This window comes from Petromyzon marinus, assembly GCF_048934315.1.
Source record: "Petromyzon marinus isolate PM22_M1 ecotype Great Lakes invasive population chromosome 68 unlocalized genomic scaffold, UKy_Petmar_22M1.pri1.0 chr68_unloc.1, whole genome shotgun sequence".
Classification (NCBI taxonomy): domain Eukaryota; kingdom Metazoa; phylum Chordata; class Hyperoartia; order Petromyzontiformes; family Petromyzontidae; genus Petromyzon; species Petromyzon marinus.
This window is the reverse complement of record NW_027422597.1, coordinates 2,091,395-2,115,667: the sequence shown is the minus strand read 5'-3', so window position 1 is coordinate 2,115,667 and position 24,273 is coordinate 2,091,395. Positions and strand designations below refer to the sequence as shown.

The following is a 24,273-nucleotide window of genomic DNA, read 5'->3' as shown; positions in this document are numbered from 1 at the left end:
TCTGGCCCTCGTTACCGCCCCCCATCCGGTCACGTGCCCCCCGACGGGTTCACCCAGACTGTTATGACCTCACCCGACTCTCTCTCTCTCTATCTCTCTCTCTCTCTCCACGCTGCCACCAGGACTACGCCCACTATCGAGCCCGTCCGTGGCACACTCTGGTGCTAGAGAGAGAGGCTCCGCACACACACACACGTGTAACACAGCACTCCAGATGCACCACTCTGCGCTCGGTACTGTCGCTACCGCTCTAGTGACATCATTTATGTCACTGCACGTGGCGTATATTACGGAATAAGATTATGTTTGCACACTGTATGTGTGTTTATTCGTGTGTGTGTGTGTGTAAATACTAAATGTGTGTACGCGTGTCAGTATTTATGCGCATATTAAAAAAAAACATGAATACAGTATGTTTTGATTTAAAGCTTTCGTGACTGCAGTGATTCATATTCTTGGTTCTTTCGGTAAAAAAGCCACGTTGAAGGGAAACAATAAAATAATACAAATATATATAAAACACTAAAAATTATCACGACGTTTCGACTGCTTGTGTTGCAGTCGAAACGTCGTGAGAATTTAATTGTTAATATGAATACAGTATGTTTCAGAATGTGTGCCAATGCATGGTAAAGTTCATGTGAATTGTGTGTCTGTGTAATTGTGTGTTTTTGTCTGTACGCTAAGTGTAATACAGCGCTCCAGATACGTATATGTGTGAATGAAAAAAGCACGTGAAAATATGTGTCAGTGTGAAGACTTGTACGTATGTGAAAATATATTATCATGAAAATGTGTGTATTTACACATGGGTGTGTATGGGTCTGGATTGTCTGTGGGTCTTTGCATGTATGTATGTATACTGAACTTCTTTTGCACCGTACGCAGCGAACACTGCTAATCTGTGGGTCTCTGTATACGTATGTGTCGTGAACTTCTTTCACACCGTACGTAGCCAACCCTGCTAATCCGAGGTGCGGAAGTGAGACAATCAACGAAAAAGCAGTTCTCAAGAAATTGGTTTGTCAATCTATCTTCAAAAGTTCATATCTCCCAGTGGCTTCCGAAGTAATCTGTATAAATAAAGAACTTATCCTGTACACCTCAAAAACCTGTAGGGCACTTCCCGGCAAGGGAGAAAGCCAAAATTTGCTGCACATTTAGCTTTTGGAACACAACAGTAACAACACATCTTAAAGTCCCAAGATTTTCCATTTTTTTTAGTGCGCCATGAACACGATTGTGAATGGTGTCATTCAGAACCCGTTCAAAGTATGAGATTGCGATGTTTTTCCTATGATAGAGCGTTAGAAGGCAAATTAAATTTAATCGAGAGCAACTTTTATATATTTTATTTTTATGATGTTCAAACATAATTTGAAAACGGTAGCACATTAGAGAGCTTCCCCTCGCAAAGTATTAAGTTCCTTAATTTTGTTCTTTCTTATTGACGAACGGAATATTTAAATTGAGTGGTTTCCAATGGGTACGTCTTTAAATGTAAGAAGTTGAATCATGTTGTAAACAATTTTTGTGCTTTTTTGCGGAAACATACAAATTCTTGGAATAGTTCTTCTTTGGTTCTTTCGGTAAAGTCACGTAGAATGAGAATAAAATAATAAATTGATCAAATAAAATAACACAATATAGTCTCGTAGAGACGAGACAGTCTCTACGAGACTATCTCGTCCCTTCACCTGATGAGGGCCGCTTGTGTTGTGGCCGAAACGTCGTGAGAATATTATTGTGTTATTTTATTTTATCAATTTATTATTTTATTCTCATTCTACGTGGTGACTTTACCGAAAGAACCAAAGAAGATGAATCCTTGCAGTCACGAAAGCTTTTAATCGAAATCTTGGAATAGTTGTTAGTAGTCTGATGGTAGATAAAAAAAGAAATAATACAATTTAGGTTAATTATTATATTCATTGAAAATTTTGCCTGGCGAAGACAGCCTTTATGAACAAATCATAACCATGTTAATCCGAGGTGCGGAAATAATAATAATGATAATATATCATCTGGGAGTTCAGGATTTGGCTCAAGAAATCCTGGGCTGCCGATGAGAGCTAATGCCGAAACCGTCTAATCAATGCCGCCCATAAGACCCCCTCGCAGGACAGGGTTGACAGTAAAAATTCCTATTCTTAGTTTTTTTCGGTAAAGTCACCACGTTGAAGGGAAACAACAAAATAATAAAATATATATAAAACAATAAAAAAAATTCTCACGACCTTTCGACCATAACACAAACGGTCATCGTCAGGTGTGAAAGGCAACGTGACTTTACCGAAAGAGCTAAGAATACGAATTACTGCAGTCACAAAAGCTTTAAATCAAAATTTGACGCACTTATATTTAGGCGATCTAACCCAGCAACAACAACAAAAACTTTATTATGGATAAAGGTGCATTCATTAATATTTGTTACGTTGCGAGTTTAGCCAAGCCAGCATTGGGCAAAGCTTTGCCCACTTTTCACCGAGGCAACTGGACACGCTTAGTACAGACTACTGTAAGTGTATTCTTAGTTTTTTCGGTAAAGTCACGTTAAAGAGAAACAACAAAATAATAAAATATATATAAAACAATAAAAACATTCTCACGACGTTTCGACCATAACTCAAACGGTCGTCTTCAGGTGTGTTGGTTTGCATAAATTTATTTTTAAACGGCGCATTTATTTATTTATGGTCGAAACGTCGTGAGAATTTTTTTTATTGTTTTATATGTATTTTATTATTTTGTTGTTGTTTCCCTTCAACGTGACTTTACCGAAAGAGCTAAGAATATGAATTATACTGCAGTCACGAAAGCTTTAAATCAAAATCTATGCAGGATTCTTAGCTCTTTCGGTAAAGTCACCACGTTGAAGGGAAACAATAAAATAATAAAATATATTTATATATGAAATATTTTTATATTTATATATTTCATTATTTTATATTTTATTATTTTGTTGTTTCCCTTCAACGTGACTTTACCGAAAGAGCTAAGAATATGAATTACTGCAGTCACAAAAGCTTTAAATCAAAATCTACGCAGGATTCTTAGCTCTTTCGGTAAAGTCACGTTGAAGGGAAACAATAAAATAATGAAATATATTTATATATTTTATATATTATTATTTTGTTGTTTCCCTTCAACGTGACTTTACCGAAAAACAAACTAAGAATATGAATTACTGCAGTCACGAAAGCTTTAAATAAAAAATGTAAGTAAAAATTCCGTTAATTTTTTGTTACGTCCGCAGACCGGATATGCGCGAATGTGAAGGGTGTCGAAAATGTTCTGCCCGCCTATTTTGTAATACTTCCCGTAACGACTCGAACCACGACAGTGTATGAGTGTTATCAGTCGCACACACACAGCGCAATAATTTCCGTCACCGCAAGATAGGAAGTGAATTGAGTCTGGCGGTGATACCATGAAAACGCTGTGTTTGGTACCATTTTCTAAAATTAAACAAACAAAAAAACCAACCCTATTATCATTTCTTATCGGCCATGGTCAATCTACTGCTTGATGTACAGTGAGGGAAAAAAAGTATTTGATCCCCTGCTGATTTTGTACGTTTGCCCACTGGCAAAGAAATGATCAGTCTATAATTTTAATGGTAGGTTTATTTGAACAGTGAGAGACAGAATAACAACAACATCCAGAAAAAAATGCATGTCAAAAATGTTATAAATTGATTTGCATTTTAATGAGGCAAATAAGTATTTGACCCCCTCTCAATCAGAAAGATTTCTGGCTCCCGGGTGTCTTTTATACAGGTAACGAGCTGAGATTAGGAGCACACTCTTAAAGGGAGGGCTCCTAATCTCAGCTTGTTACCTGTATAAAAGGCACCTGTCCACAGAAGCAATCAATCAATCAGATTCCAAACTCTCCACCATGGCCAAGACCAAAGAGCTCTCTAAGGATGTCAGGGACAGGATAATAGACCTACACAAGGCTGGAATGGGCTACAAGACCATTGCCAAGCAGCTTGGTGAGAAGGTGACAACAGTTGGTGCGATTATTCGCAAATGGAAGAAACACAAAGGAACTGTCAATCTCCCTCGGCCTGGGGCTCCATGCAAGATCTCACCTCGTGGAGTTGCAATGATCATGAGAACGGTAAGGAATCAGCCCAGAACTACACGGGAGGATCTTGTCAATAATCTCAAGGCAGCTGGGACCATAGTCACCAAGAAAACAATTGGTAACACACTACGCCGTGAAGGACTGAAATCCTGCAGCGCCCGCAAGGTCCCCCTGCTCAAGAAAGCACATATACATGCCCGTCTGAAGTTTGCCAATGAACATCTGAATGATCCAGAGGACAACTGGGTGAAATTGTTGTGGTCAGATGAGACCAAAATGGAGCTCTTTGGCATCAACTCAACTCGCCGTATTTGTAGGAGGAGGAGGAATGCTGCCTATGACCCCAAGAACACCATCCCAACACATTAAGGTCATTCCCTCCTGTTGATGTGGCCTCGTCATCTTGCACATCGGTTCCTTCACACACGTTGGCTTTTCATCTTGAGTGATTGAGGACTCAAGTTCATACGAATAATGCACTTCCTGGGCAGGGGTGGCCGCTGTTATACCGGCGTTTTTTGTGTCTCACTCGTGCTTTTTTTTCCCAAAGAGGCATGTACGATTCTGCTTGTCGCTCTCAGGTTCTTCCTCGGACTCCAGTGGAGGGATGTCGCTGTCTGATTGTGTGGTTGAGTGTGTGTGAGTTTGTTAATGTGTGTGTGAGTGAGTGCGTGTGAGTGTGTAGGAGTGTGTCTGATTGTGTTAGTGTGTGTGTGAGTGTGTGTGTGAGTTTGTTAGTGTGTGTGTGAGTGCGTGTGAGTGTGTAGGAGTGTGTGTGTGTGTCAGTGTGTGTATGAGTGTGTGTGAGTGTGTAGGAGTGTGTGTGTGTGAGAGTGTGTAGGAGTGTGTGTGTGAGTGTGTGAGTTTGTGAGTGTGTGAGTTTGTGAGTGTGTGAGTTTGTGAGTGTGTGTGAGTTTGTGAGTGTGTGTGTGTAAGTGCGTGTGAGTGTGTATGGAGTGTGTGTGTGTGAGTGGGTGTATGAATGTGTCTGATTGCGTGGGTGAGTGTATGAGTGTGTGTGAGTTTGAGAGTGTGTGTGTGTGTGAGTGTGTGTGAGTGTGTAGGAGTGTGTGTGTGAGTGTGTGTATGAGTGTGTCTGATGTGGGTGAGTGTATGAGTGTGTGTGAGTTTGTGAGTGTGTGTGTGTGTGAGTGCGTGTGAGTGTGTAGGAGTGTGTGTGTGTCTGTGTTAGTGTGTGTATGAGTGGACGGGTGCGAGGGGCTGGTAACCCCTCCACCTTCAATTAATTACCACTAAACTAAGACTGAAATATATAACTAATAAGCTTGTGCCGGAGGCCCCGGGGGGCCAGGCGTCTATGACGTCTCCTGGCCAAACCCCAATTGGCGGAGCCAGGAGATTGAATAACTACCCTCAGGGCTCCTCCAGAAACAACGAAAAACCACTACGGGTGGCCACGTGGAATGTTAGAACGCTCACTGCGGAGGAGAGGCTGCCACTCCTCTGTTGGGAGCTGGACCGGTACCGCCTGTATCTATGTGGCATTCAGGAGGTCCGGTGGACCGGTTCTGGCTCCTGCCACCATGAGGGGTGGACAGTCCTCTACTCGGGGCAGGAGACTGCCAAACAGCAGGGAGTGGCTCTTCTTCTGAACAAAATAATAAAGGGGGTGTGGGAGCATGGCAGTGAGGTGTGGGAAGCTGTCTGCCCCAGGCAACTTTGGGCTCGCCTTCCCATCAACCAGAGGCGAGGAGTGGTGGTCGTGATTACTTATGCCCCCACCGAAGATGAACATCCGTGGAGGGATGCAGGCAAGGCCGATGAGTCAGATGCCTTATATGACCTCCTGTCACAGGTGCTGGCTAAAGTGGCCCCTCAGGATAGAGTCATCATGTTGGGTGACTTCAATTCCCGAGTTGGTCATGATGCTGGCACCTGGTCTGGAGTGATTGGAAGGCATGGGCCGGATAAGCTCAATAACAACGGTAGGAGGCTGTTAGATTTTTGTGCAGCCCATGGGCTTGCAATTACTAACACATTGTTCCGGCATCAGCGCATCCACACAACATCATGGATGCATGCCGGGTCCAAGCAAGAACATCTTATAGACTACATAGTGGTGGAACAGAGGATGCGGGCCCATGTCCTTGACATCAGGACCTACCGTGGAGTTGATCTGCCCACTGACAATCGACTTGTCATCTGAAAGATGCGCCTGCCATTCTTCCTCTCCGGTGGTGGGTGTACACCGAGGACCCCATTCAAACCCATAGTGGCATGGTCTCAGCTAGCTGATGAAAGTTGTAAGCGAGAATTTCATCATCGCTTGCGGCTGGGGTTGGCATCGTCCTTCTGATGTTGAGGTGACATGGGCGAGGTTTTTGACTGAGGCTCATGCAGCTGCAATGGCTGCTTTGGGTACACAGTCCAGACCTCCCCAGAGACAATGGCTGACAGAGGAGGTGTTCAGGCTGGCTAAGAAAAAGCGGCAGGCCCACTCTCATCGTCTACAGCATCGCACATCAGAGAATGAGGAGGCTTACCGCAGTCTTTGCTCAGAAATTCGGAGAGACATGAGGCACGGCGAGGATTGGTGGTGGGTTGCTGAGGATATGGAGTCTGCCTCAATGGCCTGCGATAACAAATCGCTCTTTAACTCCATAAAAAAGTAACCTTCCGTTACCTCACCTGTTGCCATCATTAAGGGAAAAAACGGTGATCCATTCTCAGACCCCCAAGAATAGGTTTGCAGATTTGCTGAGCATTTCTGCGAGGTCCTGGGGAGGGAAATCCCTCAGCCTGGAAAACATCGTAGCACAAAGTGGGGATGACCATGCTGAGGCTGCGGTATCTCAAATTTTGAAAGGAGAAGTCACCCCCTGTAAGTGGCTGGCTGAGGTGCCATCTGTTTAGGAAATACTGAAGGCGATCCGGAGTCTGAGACCAGGAAAGGCAGCGGGCAGAGATGATCTCCCAAGCGAAATGCTGAGGGAGGGCGGCGTTTGTGCACAGACTGCCCTTCATGACATCAAAACAAGTCTGGACCACTGGACGGGTTCTGCAGGATTGGAAGGATGCCCTGGTGGTCCCCCTCTTTAAGAAGGGGGACCGCACAGACTGTAACAATTACACGGGCATCTCACTCCTCAGTGTGCCGGGGAAGATCCTAGCAAGGATTATTCAACATCGCCTTGCCAGGCACACTGAGGAGAGGTTTGCAGAGCCCCAATGCGGTTTCAGGAAAGGGTGGTCCTGCACAGATGCTATATTTTCTGTCCCTCTGCTACAGCAGAGGTGTAGGGAATTCCAACAAGACCTACATCTCTGCTTTATTGACCTGGTGAAGGCCTATGATACAATCAGTAGGCCTGGGCTCTGGGTTGTTCTTCATGCTTTAGGACTCCCTGACCCTCTGCTCACGATCATTAAGGACCTTCATGATGGTGTGCGGGCCCGGGTAAAACTACGTGGCCGGGAGTCAGAGCCGTTCCCTGTTCACCTTGGGGTGCGACAGGGATGTCCTCTGGCTACCACATTTTTTTGCATAATTTAACATCTATTTCGACCACTTAGTTCGTGAAACCTTCGGTGGCTTTAGCGGAGGAATTTCCATCTGCTAAAGATACAATAGGAGGATGATCGATCCCCGTGAGCATGTCAAGGGATGGCGCCCTATTGTTCAACTATGTTATGTATGCCGATGATCTGGTAATTGCTGCTCATTCAGAGGAGGAGTTGGAGGCACTGCTGCTGAACTTGGAGCATGCCACTAAGAGGTGGGGCCTTACCATCAGCCCCACCAAAACTAAGAACCTGCCTGGATATTTTGAACCATCAGACACTCCACCCCCATAACTTCCCAATGGTTATGGGGCAGTTGTGGAGAGAGTGGACAGTTTCCCATACCTGGGCAGTGTGCCCATGACTGGCTCCGGTTTGACAGCAGAGGTCTCACACCGAATTAGTCGAGCGGTAAGAGCTAGCTTGCTTGCCCATCGCCACATAAAAACCTCGTGTTGTAACAGCTCTCTCGCTGGTTCAGCAGTTCGACTGCTGGATATTTTTTTTTCTGCCTGAGGACGACCGCTGTTGTGTTGCGATCGAAACGTCGTGAAATGTGATTTTTTATTTTATTTTTTTATTTATTTTTCTACCCATATGACTTTAACCGAAAGATCCAAAGATTGTGAGGGAAAACTGGAGGACCCGGAGAAAAATCCACGCGACCGCGGGGAGAGGGAGAACACGCACACTCCAAATATACAGCAGCAGGCGTCAGGGTCGGGAACGAACCCACGGCCTCCTGCATACCAGTCGAGGGAGTTAACATCTACAAGCCATGGTCAAAGCTCAACAACAAAGTGAATTATCATCATCACGTGGGAAATGTGTAGCAGCCAAGTCCGTTGGAACTTGCTGGGGGTGGGTGGGTGGGGTAACTTCCTTGTTCCCCATTTATTATATTTTTAAAACGAGATGCTTGCACTGCGTTGTGGCTTGGCTTTGAATTCGAGTGCTGCTGCTGCTCCTACTGCTGCTATCGCTTACTTGAGTCCGCATCGAGGCCGATCTCACACCGTGTCAACCCGTACGGTTTTCCCCGTATTTCTATACGGGGAAATTGAGTTTGCAGGTCCATGCGGCATACAGCCGTTTCAATACGGGCAAGGGAAATATTTCTCTGTATTGCTTGTGTTTCTCCCTCGTTAACGGGACCTCGCGGGATGAACGTCGCGATTTATAAGGGGCACGGGGTGACCATTAAGGTCTGAATTGGTCTGTGGAAAAGATCGGGGCACTGATAGGCTATCCGAACCTGCAAGCCGAGCAGAATTTGACGACGATGCCGTCCTTGACGTCTTTCCTTTCGGGCCAAAAGGACCTCCTGCCCACCTTCGAAACGCTCATCACGGGCGTGCTCATACCCATCGTGTCTAGCCTCACGGGTGTCTACTTTAACATGCTCGCCTTCCGCTGTCCCTGCGCGCCCGCCGAGAATGTCGAGTACGGCTGGAAAGCTTTGTTCATCCCGTTCGCCATCATTCTCATGGTGTCGTTCGCCATCCAGCTGAGGTCGATCGCGGTGGCGAACGGATCCTTGTGCCGCGACTCCAAGTGCCCCCGCCTGTGCCTCTTCCCGTTCACGGCGTTCATGAAGCACGGGGCCTTCGTCGTCGCGTCGCTCGCTTGGATCGTCGTCGCCTACTTCCACGGCAGTGTGCCGATCTGCATCGAGGTCATGAGCCTGGACTGGCGCTACCGCTTCTCGGTGCTCGCCCCGAGCTTCTCGCGCATGAGCGAGGAGGAGAGACGCGGGGTGCTTGCCAAGGTGCCCTGCGCGAATCAGGATCCCCTGCGAGGACTCGTCGCCAACGGCACCAGCAAGGAGGTGCAGTTGGTTATCGTCAACTTCCTGCACGCGACCGCTCAGGTACGCGCTTTGGTAGGGGGGTTGTTGCGGGCAATCTATCGGCAGTCGTTTTGCTTCGTGCTCTTTGAGCAAAGCACACGGGAAGGCAATGAGCGGGAATGCGACGTGTGGATCACCACGGTTGGTTTGTCGGTGCGATGGTCGCGCGTGTTGTTCGCGGTGGCTAGGAAGTGTTGACCTACCTTGCCTGCTACACAAGAGTGCGTGGGTTCGATCGCGATCCTGATTCCTGCCACTGTTTATTTGGAGTTGGAGTTAGCGGATCGCTCTCAATGTGGCCACGTGGATTTTTCTCTAGGACCTCTGGTTTTTCCAATCCACGTTTAGAATCGACGTCATGCGTTCAGAATATTTATTTAAGCCGCTTCGCTAAGCTACCATTTGTGATATAGCCAGGTCGCTTCTGATAAAGAGCCATGAAGCCCAGCTTAGGGGCCCTTAGTTTAGTGACAATCATCATCAGGTGGTGTTACTCTGGGGACCAGGAGATTCGATGATAATCAATGTTCGTCGACAGAGTTGGTCGCGTAAAAAGCTGTTGCCGTCTTCCTCCACTACAGCCATACGTATCTTGTCGTGAAAGTTGACACGGCCGGGAAAATGTACCTTCCCTTGCTTTCCCTCCCCCCACACCGGTGGCGTTCAAGTCCTGTGCTGTTAAAATTTCAAACATCTTCCTCGCCGCGTTGTTAATTTGTATTTTATTCTACCAGGCGTCAAGCTCCACTGAGCGGTGTAGCTCGTTTTAAGAAGCAACCTGGTCATCACAGATGGTGGCTCAACTACGTGTCTGATTTCATCGTAGCGTGGATATCTTTTATTTTGCAGCAGCCAAATAATCTAAGCGTGTGAGAACAAGGATTCCAAATGTGGAGAGAAACAACGGGAGGATAACATCTCGCCAATGCGGCGCCCCAGTTTGTGGTTTGCGGCTTTTTCAATGAAAATAAAAAAACGCAGCCTGGTTGTGCGCTGGAACAACAACAGCAACAGCGTCCCGAATATAAACTATGAACTCCAACTATTTTAATTTTACCAGGTAAGGGCCCAATGAGCTTCTACATAGCTCTCTTTCAGAAGCGACCGAGCCATGATAGCTCGAAGAAGCGGCTTATCGTCACGTGAACATTTATAGCAGCAGCCGAATATTCTAAACGCGTGACGTTGATTCCAAATGTGGAGGGAAAAACCGGGAGGACGTGGAGAAAATCCATGCGACCATGGTGAGAGAGAGACACCGCAAACTCTAAATATGCAACAGGCATCAGGGTCGGGATCAAACCCAGAACCTCCAGTATACCAGGCGAGGTTTATATTCTTGGTTCTTTCGGTAAAGTCACCACGTCGAAGGGAAACAATAAAATAATACAAATATAAAACAATACAATTCTCACGACGTTTCGACTGCCACGCAAGCAATCATCATCAGGTGTGAAAACCACAGCAAGAAAATTTGCTGTCGTTTTCACACCTGATGATGATTGCTTATTGTGTTGCAGTCGAAACGTCGTGAGAATTTTATTGGTTTGATATTTTTATTATTTTATTGTTTCCCTTCTTACGTGGTGGTGACTTTACCGAAAGAACCAAGAATATGAATCCCTGCGGTCACGAAAGCTTTAAATCAAAATTTCAGGCGAGGTTTGTTGGAACATCTTCTACAACCGCGGGAGTATGAGGACACATCGATGAGATTCAAAGGTAAAAATGAAATGTGGTCTGAAATATTCAAGTTAAGAGTGCAATGACGCCGACACACGCGGTGTACCCGGAGCCTTTTTATTTTGACACAGAACCCACACTGGGCCCGTCATCTTGTTTGCCTTTTGAAGCTCGGTACGTTCCCCTTCCCGGTGTGCTTCTCTCACTTTAATTCTTTTCGAGCCCCCCGTCTCTGGAAAGCTTCCCTCGCTCCACTCCTTAGCGCTCAACCCTCCGCTCCACGCCTTTTTCCACCTCGATCCTCTCCTCCAATCCCTTTAAACCTTCGCCTCCCGACCAATCGCCGTGGAGTCCTCTACGCACCAATGGGAAGCCATGGGCTGCTTCCTGGCTGTCTGTCTGCCCATGCGTTCGCTTCGCGCGATTGGTCTGTTGCCTCGGTTTGCTTACGATGGAGATGGGTTAAGACGACCACGATCGTAAGTCGAAAAATATCGTAAGTCGAAGACGGCCCTAGCCTAACCCAGGAGTCTTAAAGAACGGGTGATAATTTAGCGAAACAGAGCAATTTACACTACCGTACTGTATAAACTATATGCTGTATGTGTTTATTAATTGGAATGCTTCATCTTCTTTGGTTCTTTCGGTAAAGTCACCACGTAGAATGAGAATAAAATAATAAATTGATAAAATAAAATAACACAATAATTTTTTTTATTTTTTTCAATTTATTATTTTATTCTCATTCTACGTGGTGACTTTACCGAAAGAACCAAAGAAGATGAATCATTGCAGTCACGAAAGCTTTAAATCGAAATTTAATTGCAATGCTGTATTGCACAGTAGAATGTGAAGTTAAAAAAAGAGACGAGGTCAATTCTTAGCCTGCCTATGTGAACTGCAATTTAGTAGAAAGGCGTGAGACGCGTACATCCCAGCGGCGACCCAACGTACTGTATCGTACCCCTTCGTACGCTGCTGCGGTAGCCTGCCGTGATAAATTAAAAAATATATTTTACAATTTTGTCGCTGTCGCTATCGCCGTCGTGAGATCGAAATATCGTAAGTCGGACCGTCGTAACTCGAGGACTATCTGTATATATGTAGTGGCACAGGTACATACACACAGGTACATACACATACATACACACACAGGTACATACACACAGGTACATACAGGTACATACACACAGGTACATACAGGTACATACACACAGGTACATACACATACATATACACACAGGTACATACACACAGGTACATACAGGTACATACACACACAGGTACATACACATACATACACACACAGGTACATACACACAGGTACATACACATACATTCACACACAGGTACATACACATACATACACACAGGTACATACACATACATACACACAGGTACATACACATACATACACACAGGTACATACACACAGGTACATACACACAGGTACATACACATACATTCACACACAGGTACATACACACAGGTACATACAGGTACATACACACAGGTACATGTAGTAGTGGCCTTATTGACATCGGAGACTGTTCTTTGGAGGCAACACGTATTTATTACAGACGCTTCAATTACAGTGGCGAATCTGATACTTGAAGAGGTAAGCGGCCTCTTCGCCCGTACCCTACAGAGGGAACGTTCCCCCGAGCCTTAGGCCACGCTAGCTCCCTGGTTCCCTCTATCCCGGCCCTCTCTCAGGAGGCTTTCTGACCTGGCCCAGCTTCGGCGCAGGCCCCGACCACCGGCCCCACGAGTCCGGCCCTCAGGAGGACGTCGGCCCTCAGGAGGACGTCGGCCCTCAGCGGCTCCGGTGCCGCACCCCCTGGCTTGCTCTGCCCGGCCCTCAGAAGGGCGGCGGGCCTAAAGGAGTTCCAGGGTCTGGCTAGTCGATCTTTTTTTCTTCTTCTTTCTTCACCAGGCTCTTCATCTTGCTCGAGTCGAACTGAACTCTCAGCTCCCCTGATCCCAGCTTTTATACTGCCCCTCAGCGAGGGACGGGGCTGGGAGGGATCACAGCGTCCCCCCAAAGGCCCCACCAAGGGTGGTGGCCGTAGCGGACGTGGTTGTGGCCACCGCCCTACAACCGCGTGTCACCCTCCCGTAACACCTCTACACGTGTACAATGCAAGAAAAATGCTGCACGTAGAAGAAGACCTGATGCAGGCAGTGATGAGAAGGACATTGGCACTGATGTCGACACCATATGTAGGATGGAACAACAATAGGACAATTAAAAGTGTTGTTAAATATATTTACATGGAAGGAATGAGACAGAGACGGAGAGAATATCGAGGGGAGACCTCGCAGAGTAAATGGCTTGATGACGGCATCGCAAGAGATTGGTGACAGATAGATGTGACCACTGCTAGAGCTGATTGGCACTACAAGACAGAGAGAGGAAAGTGGAAACATCAAATGACGAAATGTCTAGTGGTCACACATACTACTACTACTACGGGATATCTGCCCATGGATGATAATACACCACACTATACACTATTATACACTACACTACTAAACACTACACTATTATACACTACACTACTGAGCACTACACTATTATGCACGATACTACGATACAGTGCACTATTATGCACTACTTTACTATACACTACACTATTGTATACTGCACTACTATATACTACACCACTATACACCACTATACACAGCACTAATATACATTACGCTACTATACACTACACTACTAGACACTATACTCTCTGCTTCTTTCGGTAAAGTCATGTAGATAGAAAAATAATAATAAAAGAAAACACGACGTTTCGGTCGCATCACAAGCGTCCGTCTTCAGGTGAGAAAATGTGTAGTGTACTATACACTACACTATACACTGCACTATACACTACTATACACGACACTATACACTACACTATACACTACACTATACACTACACTATACATGACACTATACACTACACTGTACACTACACTATACACTACACTATACACTACACACACTATACACTACATTACACACTACACTATACACTACACTATACACTACACACTATACACTAAGCTATACACTGCACTATACACTGCACTATACACGCCACTAATATACACCGTCCCACTATACACTACACGACTATGATGTGGCACTACTTGAGCAGATCGGCACTGCAAGACAGAGAGAGGAAAGTGGAAACATCAAATGACGAAGCGTGCCGTGGACGCTTACTCCTATGGGCTATCCGCCCCCATAGATCGTGACGATGATGTGATGTCGTCCGTCTCTTAATTGTGATTCTTAAATGTTGAGTCAAAAACAATTAGTCTCTGCTGCCGTTTCCAGTTGCCTGGGTGTAAAGTAAGCAAGTTTTTTTTCTCAATCATAGCCATCTGGGCTCAAAAACGCAGTACACTAATAACACTGAGCGATAAATAGAGGTACATAGAGACTAATAAAGGCTCATAGAGATACACATTGACTATGGTTCCGGGTGGCTGTGGGTCGCAGTGTATGTATTATTTCACACCGTACGTATCCAATCGTGCCAATCTGTGGGTGTCTGTGGGCCCCTATGGGTCTATGGGTGTTTATATGTGTCTCTGTGGATCTCTATAGTTTTGGGTGTCTGTGGGTCTCAGTATATGTATCTATGTTGAACTTTTGATTTCAAGCTTTCGTGACTGCAGGGATTCATATTCTTGGTTCTTTCGGTAAAGTCACGTAGAAGGGAAACATTAAAATAATAAAAATATAAAACAATAAAATTATCACGACGTTTCGACTGCAACACAAGCAATCATCATCAGGTGTGAAAAAACCACAGCAATAACATTTTCTTGCTGTGAGAATTTTGTTGTTTTATATTGGTATTATTTTATTGTTTCCCTTCTACGTGGTGACTTTACCGAAAGAACCAAGAATATGTCGAACATCTTTAGCACTGTACTTAGCCAACCGTGCTAATCTGTGGGTATCTGTAGGTCTCTATGGGTGTTTCTGGGTGTCTGTGGGTGTCTCTATGGGTGTCTCTGTGGGTGTCTCTATGGGTGTCTCTGTGGGTGTCTCTATGGGTGTCTTTGTGTCTCTGTGGGTGTCTCTATGGGTGTCTATGGGTGTCTGGGTGTCTCTATGGGTGTCTGGGTGTCTCTATGGGTGTCTCTGTGGGTGTCTCTATTGGTGTCTCTATGGGTGTCTATGGGGGTCTGGGTGTCTCTATGGGTGTCTCTGTGGGTGTCTCTGTGTCTCTATGGGTGTCTCTGTGTCTCTGTGGGTGTCTATATGGGTGTCTCTGTGGGTGTCTCTATGGGTGTCTCTATGGGTGTCTATGGGTGTCTGGGTGTCTCTATGGGTGTCTCTGTGGGTGTCTCTGGGTGTCTGGGTCTCTCTGTAAGTATGTTGAAATTCTGTCGCACTGTACATAGCCAATCATGCTAATCTGTGCACCTCTGTAGGTCTTTATGGATGTCTCTGTGGGTCTGGGTGCCTGTAGGTCTCTGTGTATGCACGTATGTTGAAATTATTTTGCACTGTACGAATGTAACTGTGCTAATCTGTGGGTTTCTGTATGTCTTTACGGGTGTCTTTATGCTTATGGGCGTCCGTGGGTCTCTGTGTATGTGTTATGGGTTCAATTCAGGCGCACACTGGACATTTTGGGAGGCAACACTATTTATTATTAACACAACGGGTAACTCTTAACATTACACATAGGGTGGCGACCACCAACCAATCTCTCGCTAGCACTGACACTCTCATACGACTAGCGTGGCCAAGCCAGGAGGGCTACTGGTTGGCCACGCTGACTTGAGGCTTGAGTCTTCTTCTTCTTCTTCGTCTTCACGAGGCATCTTCATCCCGGACCCGGTGTGGAGCCCGCTTATATAGCCTCGGCGTTCCCGGGCCACGCCCAGGCCACGCCCACCTTCTCGAATCCTCGAGAAGGTTCAGCCCCTTGCCACGCGACCCACAAGGTCCCCTTGGGGTCCCCGGCTCCCCACCTTTATCCGGTCACGTGTCCGGCCGGGGTTCGTACAGAGTGCCATGGCCTGACCCAACCCCCCACCGTGGCACTGACGACAGCCTCCCGGCTCCCCGACCCGGCCGTGACGTCATTCCAATATACCCGACCTTAGTGACGTCATGTGCGTGCAGGCTCACACACGAGTGACACTGCAAGTCACTGCATATGTATGTTGAAATTATGTCGTAACCATATGAAGCCACCCGTGCTGATCTGTGTGTCTCTGTAGGTCTTTTACTGGTGTCTCTATGGGTCCGGGCGTTTCTGGGTCTCTGTGTATGCATGTTGAACTTCTTCCTCCACCGTACATAGCCAACTGTGCTAATCAGAGTACAACCAAGTTGGTTCCTTTTGCTATTTTGATGTCTGTTTTTGTTTCTGTCTCAGGACACGGCATGGCTATTTCTGCTAGCCATTACAGTCGACATACTCCTCATGCTCTCCGTCCAGAAGCTCATCTTCAAGAATATCGCTCAGGATCGGGACAAATGCGTGCAGCGTGAGGAGCAGCCACTCAGAGAGAAGACGGAGGAGCTGCAGCCCTCTCCGCACCTGGGCAAGTCGATGCCGGGGCGACCACCCCGGCCGAGAGGTGCAGAGGAGACTGAGATGCCGCGGCTTCAGTGCAGCGGCAACGAGAGACAAGAACAGGACGAGCAAGGGAACCAACACATGCCTTAAATCCGGACGGCAATGCTGCGGTGGATGTGAGCAATTCCAGGAAGGGGAAGGCCAATTCCAATTGGCGGTACCGCCCATGGTGACTGTGGCCACCGCAGAGGTAAAATTGGGGTCTCTAGATGGGTGTAGTGGGCTGGTGAACCCTTCCAGCTTCAATTCAACTACCACCAGACTACTTGCAAGATATCAAACTACGCTGGTACAGGAAACACCGTAATGATCAGCCACGGCAGAAGTATTGGGGATTGCCCTACTGAGGCTGTGGTGCCTCAAATATTGGAAGAAGAAGTCACCACCTATATTATATTCTTAGCTCTTTCGGTAAAGTCACGTTGAAGGGAAACAATAAAATAATAAAATGCATTATTTTTTATTGTTTTATATATATTTTATAATTGTATTGTTTCCCTTCAACGTGACTTTGCCGAAAGAGCTAAGAATATAAATTACTGCAGTCACGAAAGCTTTAAATCAAAATTTAAGTCACCACCTGTGAGTGGCTGGCTGAAGTGCCATCTGTTGAGGAAGTACGGAATATGATCCAGAGTCTGAGACCAGGGAAAGTGACGGGCAGAGATGATCTCCCAGGCGAATGCTGTGTGTGTGTGTGGGGTTGGGTTAGTATGTGTGTGCAGACCGCCCTATATGACATCATAATAACAGGCTGGACCACTAGACAGGTGGTTCTGCAGGATATGAATGATGCCCTGGTGGTCCCCCTCTTTCAGAAGGGTGCTTGCACGGACGGTAAAAAAAAAAAAAAACTACAGGAGTATTTCACTCCTCAATGTGTTGGGAAAGGTCCTGGCCAGGATTATTCAAATCACCTTGCCAGGCATGCTGAGGAGAGGCTTGCGGAGCCCCAATGTGGTTTCAGGCCAAAGTGGTCCAGAAAAAAGTGACATTTTCCATCTGTCTTCTACAGCATAGTTGTAGGCATTCCAACAGCACATACATCTCTGCTTTAGTGACCTGGTCAAGGCCTATGATATAATTAATAGGTTTGGGCTCTGGGTCGTTTTTCGTGCTTTCCGAGTCCCTGACTTTTTGCTCACAATCTTAAGGACCTTGATAATGGCGAGCGGGCCCGGGTAAAAACTACGCGGCTGGGAGTCAGAGCCATTCCCTCTTCATCTTGAGGTGCGACAGGGATGTCCTCTGGCTCCCACATTATTTAACATATGTTTGACCATGTAGTTCGAGAAGCTGTCCATGTCTATACCGGAGGAATCTCCATCTGGCAAAGATACAATGGGAGGCTGATCAATGCCAGGGTGAGGTCGATGGTCGATTCCCTATTGGTCAACCATGTTATGTACGCTGATGATCTGGTGATGGCTGCTCACTCAGAGAAGGAGTTGGACGCGCTGCTTCGAGACCTGGAGAGTGCCACTAAGCATTGTGGCCTTACCATCAGCCGAACTACAACGAATAATTTGCTGGATATTTTGTGAAATCGGACACTCCACCCCCTTAACTCCCCGATTGGCGATGGGGCAGTTGTGGAGAGATTGGAGAGTTTTACATATCTGGGTCGTGTGCTTATTACCAGCTCCGGTTAGACAGCAGAGGACTCATTCCCTAATCAATCGAGTGGCAGACACTTTTTATCGGCTGCGTAAAGCTGTGTGGAAGCTACCTGGGTCTGTCGCTCTACACGAAACTTCGGGTCTTCTCGGCCACGGTCATGCCCTTCCTTCTCTATGAACATCTGTCTGGACGAATAGATGGGCTCGAGAAGAGGTGGACTGATATGGCACAGGAAAATGTGGAGATGATTGGTCTTGGTAATGACTGGCACCAGCAGTGTTAACATTATATAATGACAATAAAAGCAGTCGGAGCTAAAGCAATGAGGTTCTGAAACATGTGTACGTTTTTTTTTTCTTTGGTTCTTTCGGTAAAGTCACGTAGAATGAGAATAAAATAATCAATTGATAAAATAAAATAATACAATAATATAATTTTATTTTATCAATTTATTATTTTAGTCTCATTCTACGTGGTGACTTTACCGAAAGAACCAAAGAAGATGAATCATTGCAGTCACGAAAGCTTTAAATCGAAAAAATGATGTACGTTTATTTCAAGTCAAGAACTGGTTTACTGAGCACACACAGTATATGGTACGATTATGTTTAACCCTTTAAAATATTTTCAAATATAACAACAATTGGTTATATCGACAAACAAGCATTATTCACGAAGATAATTCAGAATGGAAGCTGTTGACAACTGTATCTCGTTAATAAATGCATAAAAAGCGACCTGCAAATGAAGATACAGTTTTTTAACGATAGATCGATACACGAGATGGATGCTTTTCTTCCCATTTCACTGCCAGCAATTATGATGCTGCGTTCCATACTATATTTAATGATTGTAAAACATGTTTTCGTTATCAAACCTAACAGTCTATCTTTATACAGTCAAACGATAACTATATAGAGTAATGATGTCCTAGTAGCTTGTATGACTATGTGGTACTGTGTACAATACACATACAACTCTCTACATTCCACATCCATGATTAAATAATACGCGTCCGAAATGATGGGGGTAAAAACGGTGTCTATAATTTCATTTTTGTCAAATCCAAAGAAAACTTAAATCACAGCCAGTTGTTTTCTGAAAAGAAAATAGTTGTTAGTGATGGTACCACATAATGGTGCAGGATTATGACCTCACAGTAAACCAATTGTGATGTCATCTGTCATGTAATGAGGAAGCTCAACGTGTCGGGGCATGGGGGGTGGGGGGTAGGGTGAATTATCGGTCCCCAAGCTAGAACCCGTAATTTGGAATGTCGAAACTTTTGAGTCTGCGTGTCAGACCCATAGCGATTAGCTACGGTGGCTTAGGTAGATGTTAACTAGCTCGACCGGTGTACAGGTGGTCGTTGGGTCGATCCCGATCACGACCCTGACAATGCCTGCCGCTGTATATTTGGAGTATGCGTCTCTCTCGCTCTCTCTCTCTTTGCTCCAATGGTAGAGCAGATTATTCTCTGAGTGTTCCGGTGTTTTCCTCCACATTTAGAGTGAACGTCACGCGTTTAGGGGGCCATCCATAAATGACGTCACGCACCTAGGGGGGGAGGGGGTGGTGGTCAGACATTTGTGACGATGTGTGACGAGGGGGGGAGGGGTTTAGAAATGTGACGTCACATCGAAATGCGCAACTTTAAATAAATATAGACAACACGTTCTACTTGTATTCTTAGTTTTTTCGGTAAAGTCACCACGTTGAAGGGAAACAACAAAATAATAAAATATATATATAAAACAATAAAACATTCTCACGACGTTTCGACCATAACTCAAACGGTCATCTTCAGGTGTGTTGGTTTGAGTTATGGTCGAAACGTCGTGAGAATTTTTTATTGTTTTATATATATTTTATTATTTTGTTGTTTCTCTTCAACGTGACTTTACCGAAAAAAACTAAGAATATGAATTACTGCAGTCACGAAAGCTTTAAATCAAAATTTAACGTTCTACTTGATTAGACTTTTTTTTAATAAATGTTTTATCCTACAACATCAGAGTGCAGCGCCACATTAAATACGCATTACAATGGCAATAGTTTAAAAGAGATTTGTAGGGGGGAGGGGAGGCAGAGCTTTTTGACGTCATATTTGAGGGGGGTCTGACTTTTTGTGACGCCGTGTGAGTGACGATGGGGGGGGGGCGGGGTCAAAAATCGTCCAAAATCGCGTGACGTCATTTATGGACAGCCCCTTAGAGAGTACTTGGGTGCCGTAAATGTCCACGTGATGATGATGATAAGCCACTTCGTTGGACCTATCATTTGTGGGCCAAGTTGCATCTGGAAAAGAGATCCATAGCTCAGTGGGCCTTACCTGGTAAAATAAAAATAAAACTAAAAATAGTTATTCGTTTAATTTAGATTCTCTTAACGTGTCTTTATTTTGTCCCGCTCATCACAGCACATTCCAAGCGGGCAAGTGTGGAAAGATGCAGAAAAAAACCCACAAACGAATTGTGCGGTCAGTGTAAGCGTAAGATATACACAGAGATGGCGAGTTACGTATATATATATTTCGATTTAAAGCTTTCGTGACTGCAATGATTCATCTTCTTTGGTTCTTTCGGTAAAGTCACGTAGAATGAGAATAAAATAATAAATTGATAAAATAAAATAACACAATAATATTCTTATGTTATTTTATTTTATCAATTTATTATTTTATTCTCATTCTACGTGACTTTACCGAAAGAACCAAAGAAGTATATATATATTGTGAGTGGGTGGTGTTTGGGTGATTATTCGTGAAGATCCATTACCCTAGTACCGAACTGCTGGCAGCAGGCACAGTTGGCTCGCTCACAGATGTACGAACTTATCGGCGGAAGAAAAAAAAACATCGACACGCGTGTGTGTGTGTGTGTGGGCTTCCGATTGGCCGGGGAATTTGAAAGGAGAAAACACTTGTGGTCATTCAATGTATCAAGGCGCTGTAAACGCGCAGTAGCGGTTAGCTTTCGCGACCGATATTATCCACTGTTAACTTTTGTTTTTTTTTGGTTAGACAGCGTGAAATGTAATGAAGTAGTGGAGCTTTCGTGACTGCGTGAAATGACTCATTAGGTTTTTTTTTCGGTAAAAGTCGCGTTTGTAGACATACAATAAAATTGTATTAAAACAAAAAAACCACAATCACGACGTTTCGATCACAACGCGAGCGATCTTCATCAAGAAAAAAATCGCGGAGGTCAATACAAACAACAAAAACGATTAAGAGACGAGAATTCTTCAACAAAGCTGAAAAAAAACATTATGCGAAGCCACATCCAAGTCAGGCCAACAACACAGTTAGACACTTCCTGGCGGACCACGAATTTGTGCAATCCAAAGGTTGAACACGAAATGTAACACTCTTCTGAAATTCGCGGTCCGCCAGGAAGTGTCTTAACTGTGTTGTTGGCCTGACTGGATGTGGCTTCACGTGATGTTTTTTTCTTAGGTTTGTTGAATTCTCGTCTCTTAATCTTTTTGTTGTTTGTACTTCACCTCCGTGATTTTTTTTCTTGACACCTGATGAAGATCGCTTGCGTTGTGATCGAAACGTCGTGATTGTGCTTTTTTTTGTTTGAACATAATTTTATTGTATTTCTACATACGCGACTTTACCGAAAAAAAAAACCAATGAGTAGCGTGAATATAAATGCGTCGTTAAACCCGCCAGATTCGATTTAGTTCTCGTTGTAATCACCAGCCAAACGTCACGGTACTCACGTTGAAAATGTTGGGGGTTGGCTCTCCGACACACAACCGGGGTGCTGTACTAGTAACTGATTGGCACGTCTTGTTTACGTGTGAAACGTTACTAATTGTTCCGTGTCGGGTGGTGGCGGGTTTAACGACGCACTTATATATTCTTAGCTCTCTCGGTAAGGTCACGTTAAAGGGAAACAATAAAATAATTAAAATATATATAATACAATTAAAAAAATTCTCACGACCTTTCGACCATAACACAAACGGTCATCGTCAGGTGTGAAAGGCAACGTGACTTTACCGAAAGAGCTAAGAATACGAATTACTGCAGTCACGAAAGCTTTAAATCAAAATTTGACGCACTTATATTTAGGCGATCTAACCCGGCAACAACAACAAAAACTTTATTATGGATAAAGGCGCATTCATTAATATTTGTTACGTTGCGAGTTTAGCCAAGCCAGCATTGGGCAAAGCTTTGCCCACTTTTCACCGAGGCAACTGGACACGCTTAGTACAGACTACTGTAAGTGTATTCTTAGTTTTTTCGGTAAAGTCACGTTAAAGAGAAACAACAAAATAATAATATATATAAAACAATAAAAAATTCTCACGACGTTTCGACCATAACTCAAACGGTCATCTTCAGGTGTGTTGGTTCGTTTGAGTTATGGTCGAAACGTCGTGAGAATTTTTTTATTGTTTTATATATATATTTTATTATTTTGTTGTTTCTCTTTAACGTGACTTTACCGAAAAAACTAAGAATATGAATTACTGCAGTCACGAAAGCTTTAAATCAAAATTTACTGTAAGTGTGTTCTAACCTAACATTGCAACTCACAAAAACGTGATGAAAACATAATAATTGTTTTTTTCCGGCAATATTAAAACAGGAGTTGTCTTTATCTTCTTGGTTCTTCCGGTAAAGTCACGTAGAATGGAAATAAAATAATAAAAATGAAACAAAATACACTTTAATTCTCGCGACAGGAGTTGTGTTAAGATGTTCAAACACCAAATAGACAACACCCACTATTGTAAGGCACCATCAAGTACTGCATTAACTACACATCGTACTTGTTGGCAAAACATGCCAAGCAAACGTGGCTTTTTAAGCTGATTGGCCTACACCAGAGACAGCAGTCATCTTCATGGCCGTTGTCTGTGCACTCGTGTTAGTACACCAGAGAAGTACGTCAAAAGGCGAACAGTACAAGGCAACGCAAGTGTAATACGAGGGTTTACCGACGGTCGCCGATCGGTGAGACAGGCTCCGCCGCCTCAGCCATCAGCCAATTAGACGGATGTGCTAAGTTCAAGGGCGGAGCCCAAGGGCTCTTGCGGGTAACCATCCAGAAGGTTCGCAAGGGGGGGGGCGTGGCTATAGGCGGGGCTTAGTGACGCAGGCGAAGGGATATAAGGGGAAGTAGGAAGAAGCTCGGGGTCACTTGCACGCCGTCTGCCAGCGATGCGCGGGAGCAGGGGGGGGAGCGTGAGGGAGCCGTGCGCGGAACGAGAGCGGAGCGGTGCCGGTGTGAAGATGGACGCGGAGCTGTCCGGCCGGCCGGGAATAAATAATGAAGAAGACACAGACTACAGATCGTCGTCAAAGTGATTTATTACACAAGTATCAGACAGCATTTATAACTCGGTCTGAGCAGTCATATCTGTGGGATACCCTTTTTGATATTGGCAAAAAGGGCCCCCATAGATAACAATGACATCTTAAGAAGCACGGTTAAGAGATAAACAACATGAAAAGCGCTCCAACATTAAGACGATTACTGCTACTACAAGTCGTTTTCTTGGTTTTTTCGGTAAAGTCACCACGTAGAAGGGAAACAATAAAATAATAAAAAATATAAAACAATAAAATTCTCACGACGTTTCGACTGCAACACAAGCAGCAATCATCATCAGGTGTGAAAACCACGAACAAGAAATGATGATGATTGCTGCTCGTGTTGCAGTCGAAACGTCGTGAGAATTTTATTGTTTTATATTTGTATTATTTTATTGTTTCCCTTCTACGTGGTGACTTTACCGAAAGAACCAAGAATATGAATCCCTGCAGTCACGAAAGCCTTAAATCAAAACACTACCGGTCGCTCAAGCCTTTTTGCCCTGACAAGACCAGTGCTCCGTTGATCGAGGTGATGTCTCATTTAGCCCCCGACTCTGCATTCACACAAC

The 24,273-nt window shown here is 44.9% G+C and overlaps 1 protein-coding gene across 1 annotated transcript; it reads left to right on the top strand.

Moving 5' to 3' along the window:
* The first annotated feature begins 8,512 nt into the window (after positions 1–8,512).
* Positions 8,513–23,058, top strand: LOC116937515 (uncharacterized). The gene is made up of 2 exons (XM_032944646.2): positions 8,513–9,484; positions 16,543–23,058. Exons 1-2 carry the CDS (start codon positions 8,897–8,899, stop codon positions 16,834–16,836), a joined length of 882 nt encoding a protein of 293 aa, XP_032800537.2. The 5' UTR covers positions 8,513–8,896; the 3' UTR covers positions 16,837–23,058.
* Positions 23,059–24,273: the final 1,215 nt, after the last annotated feature.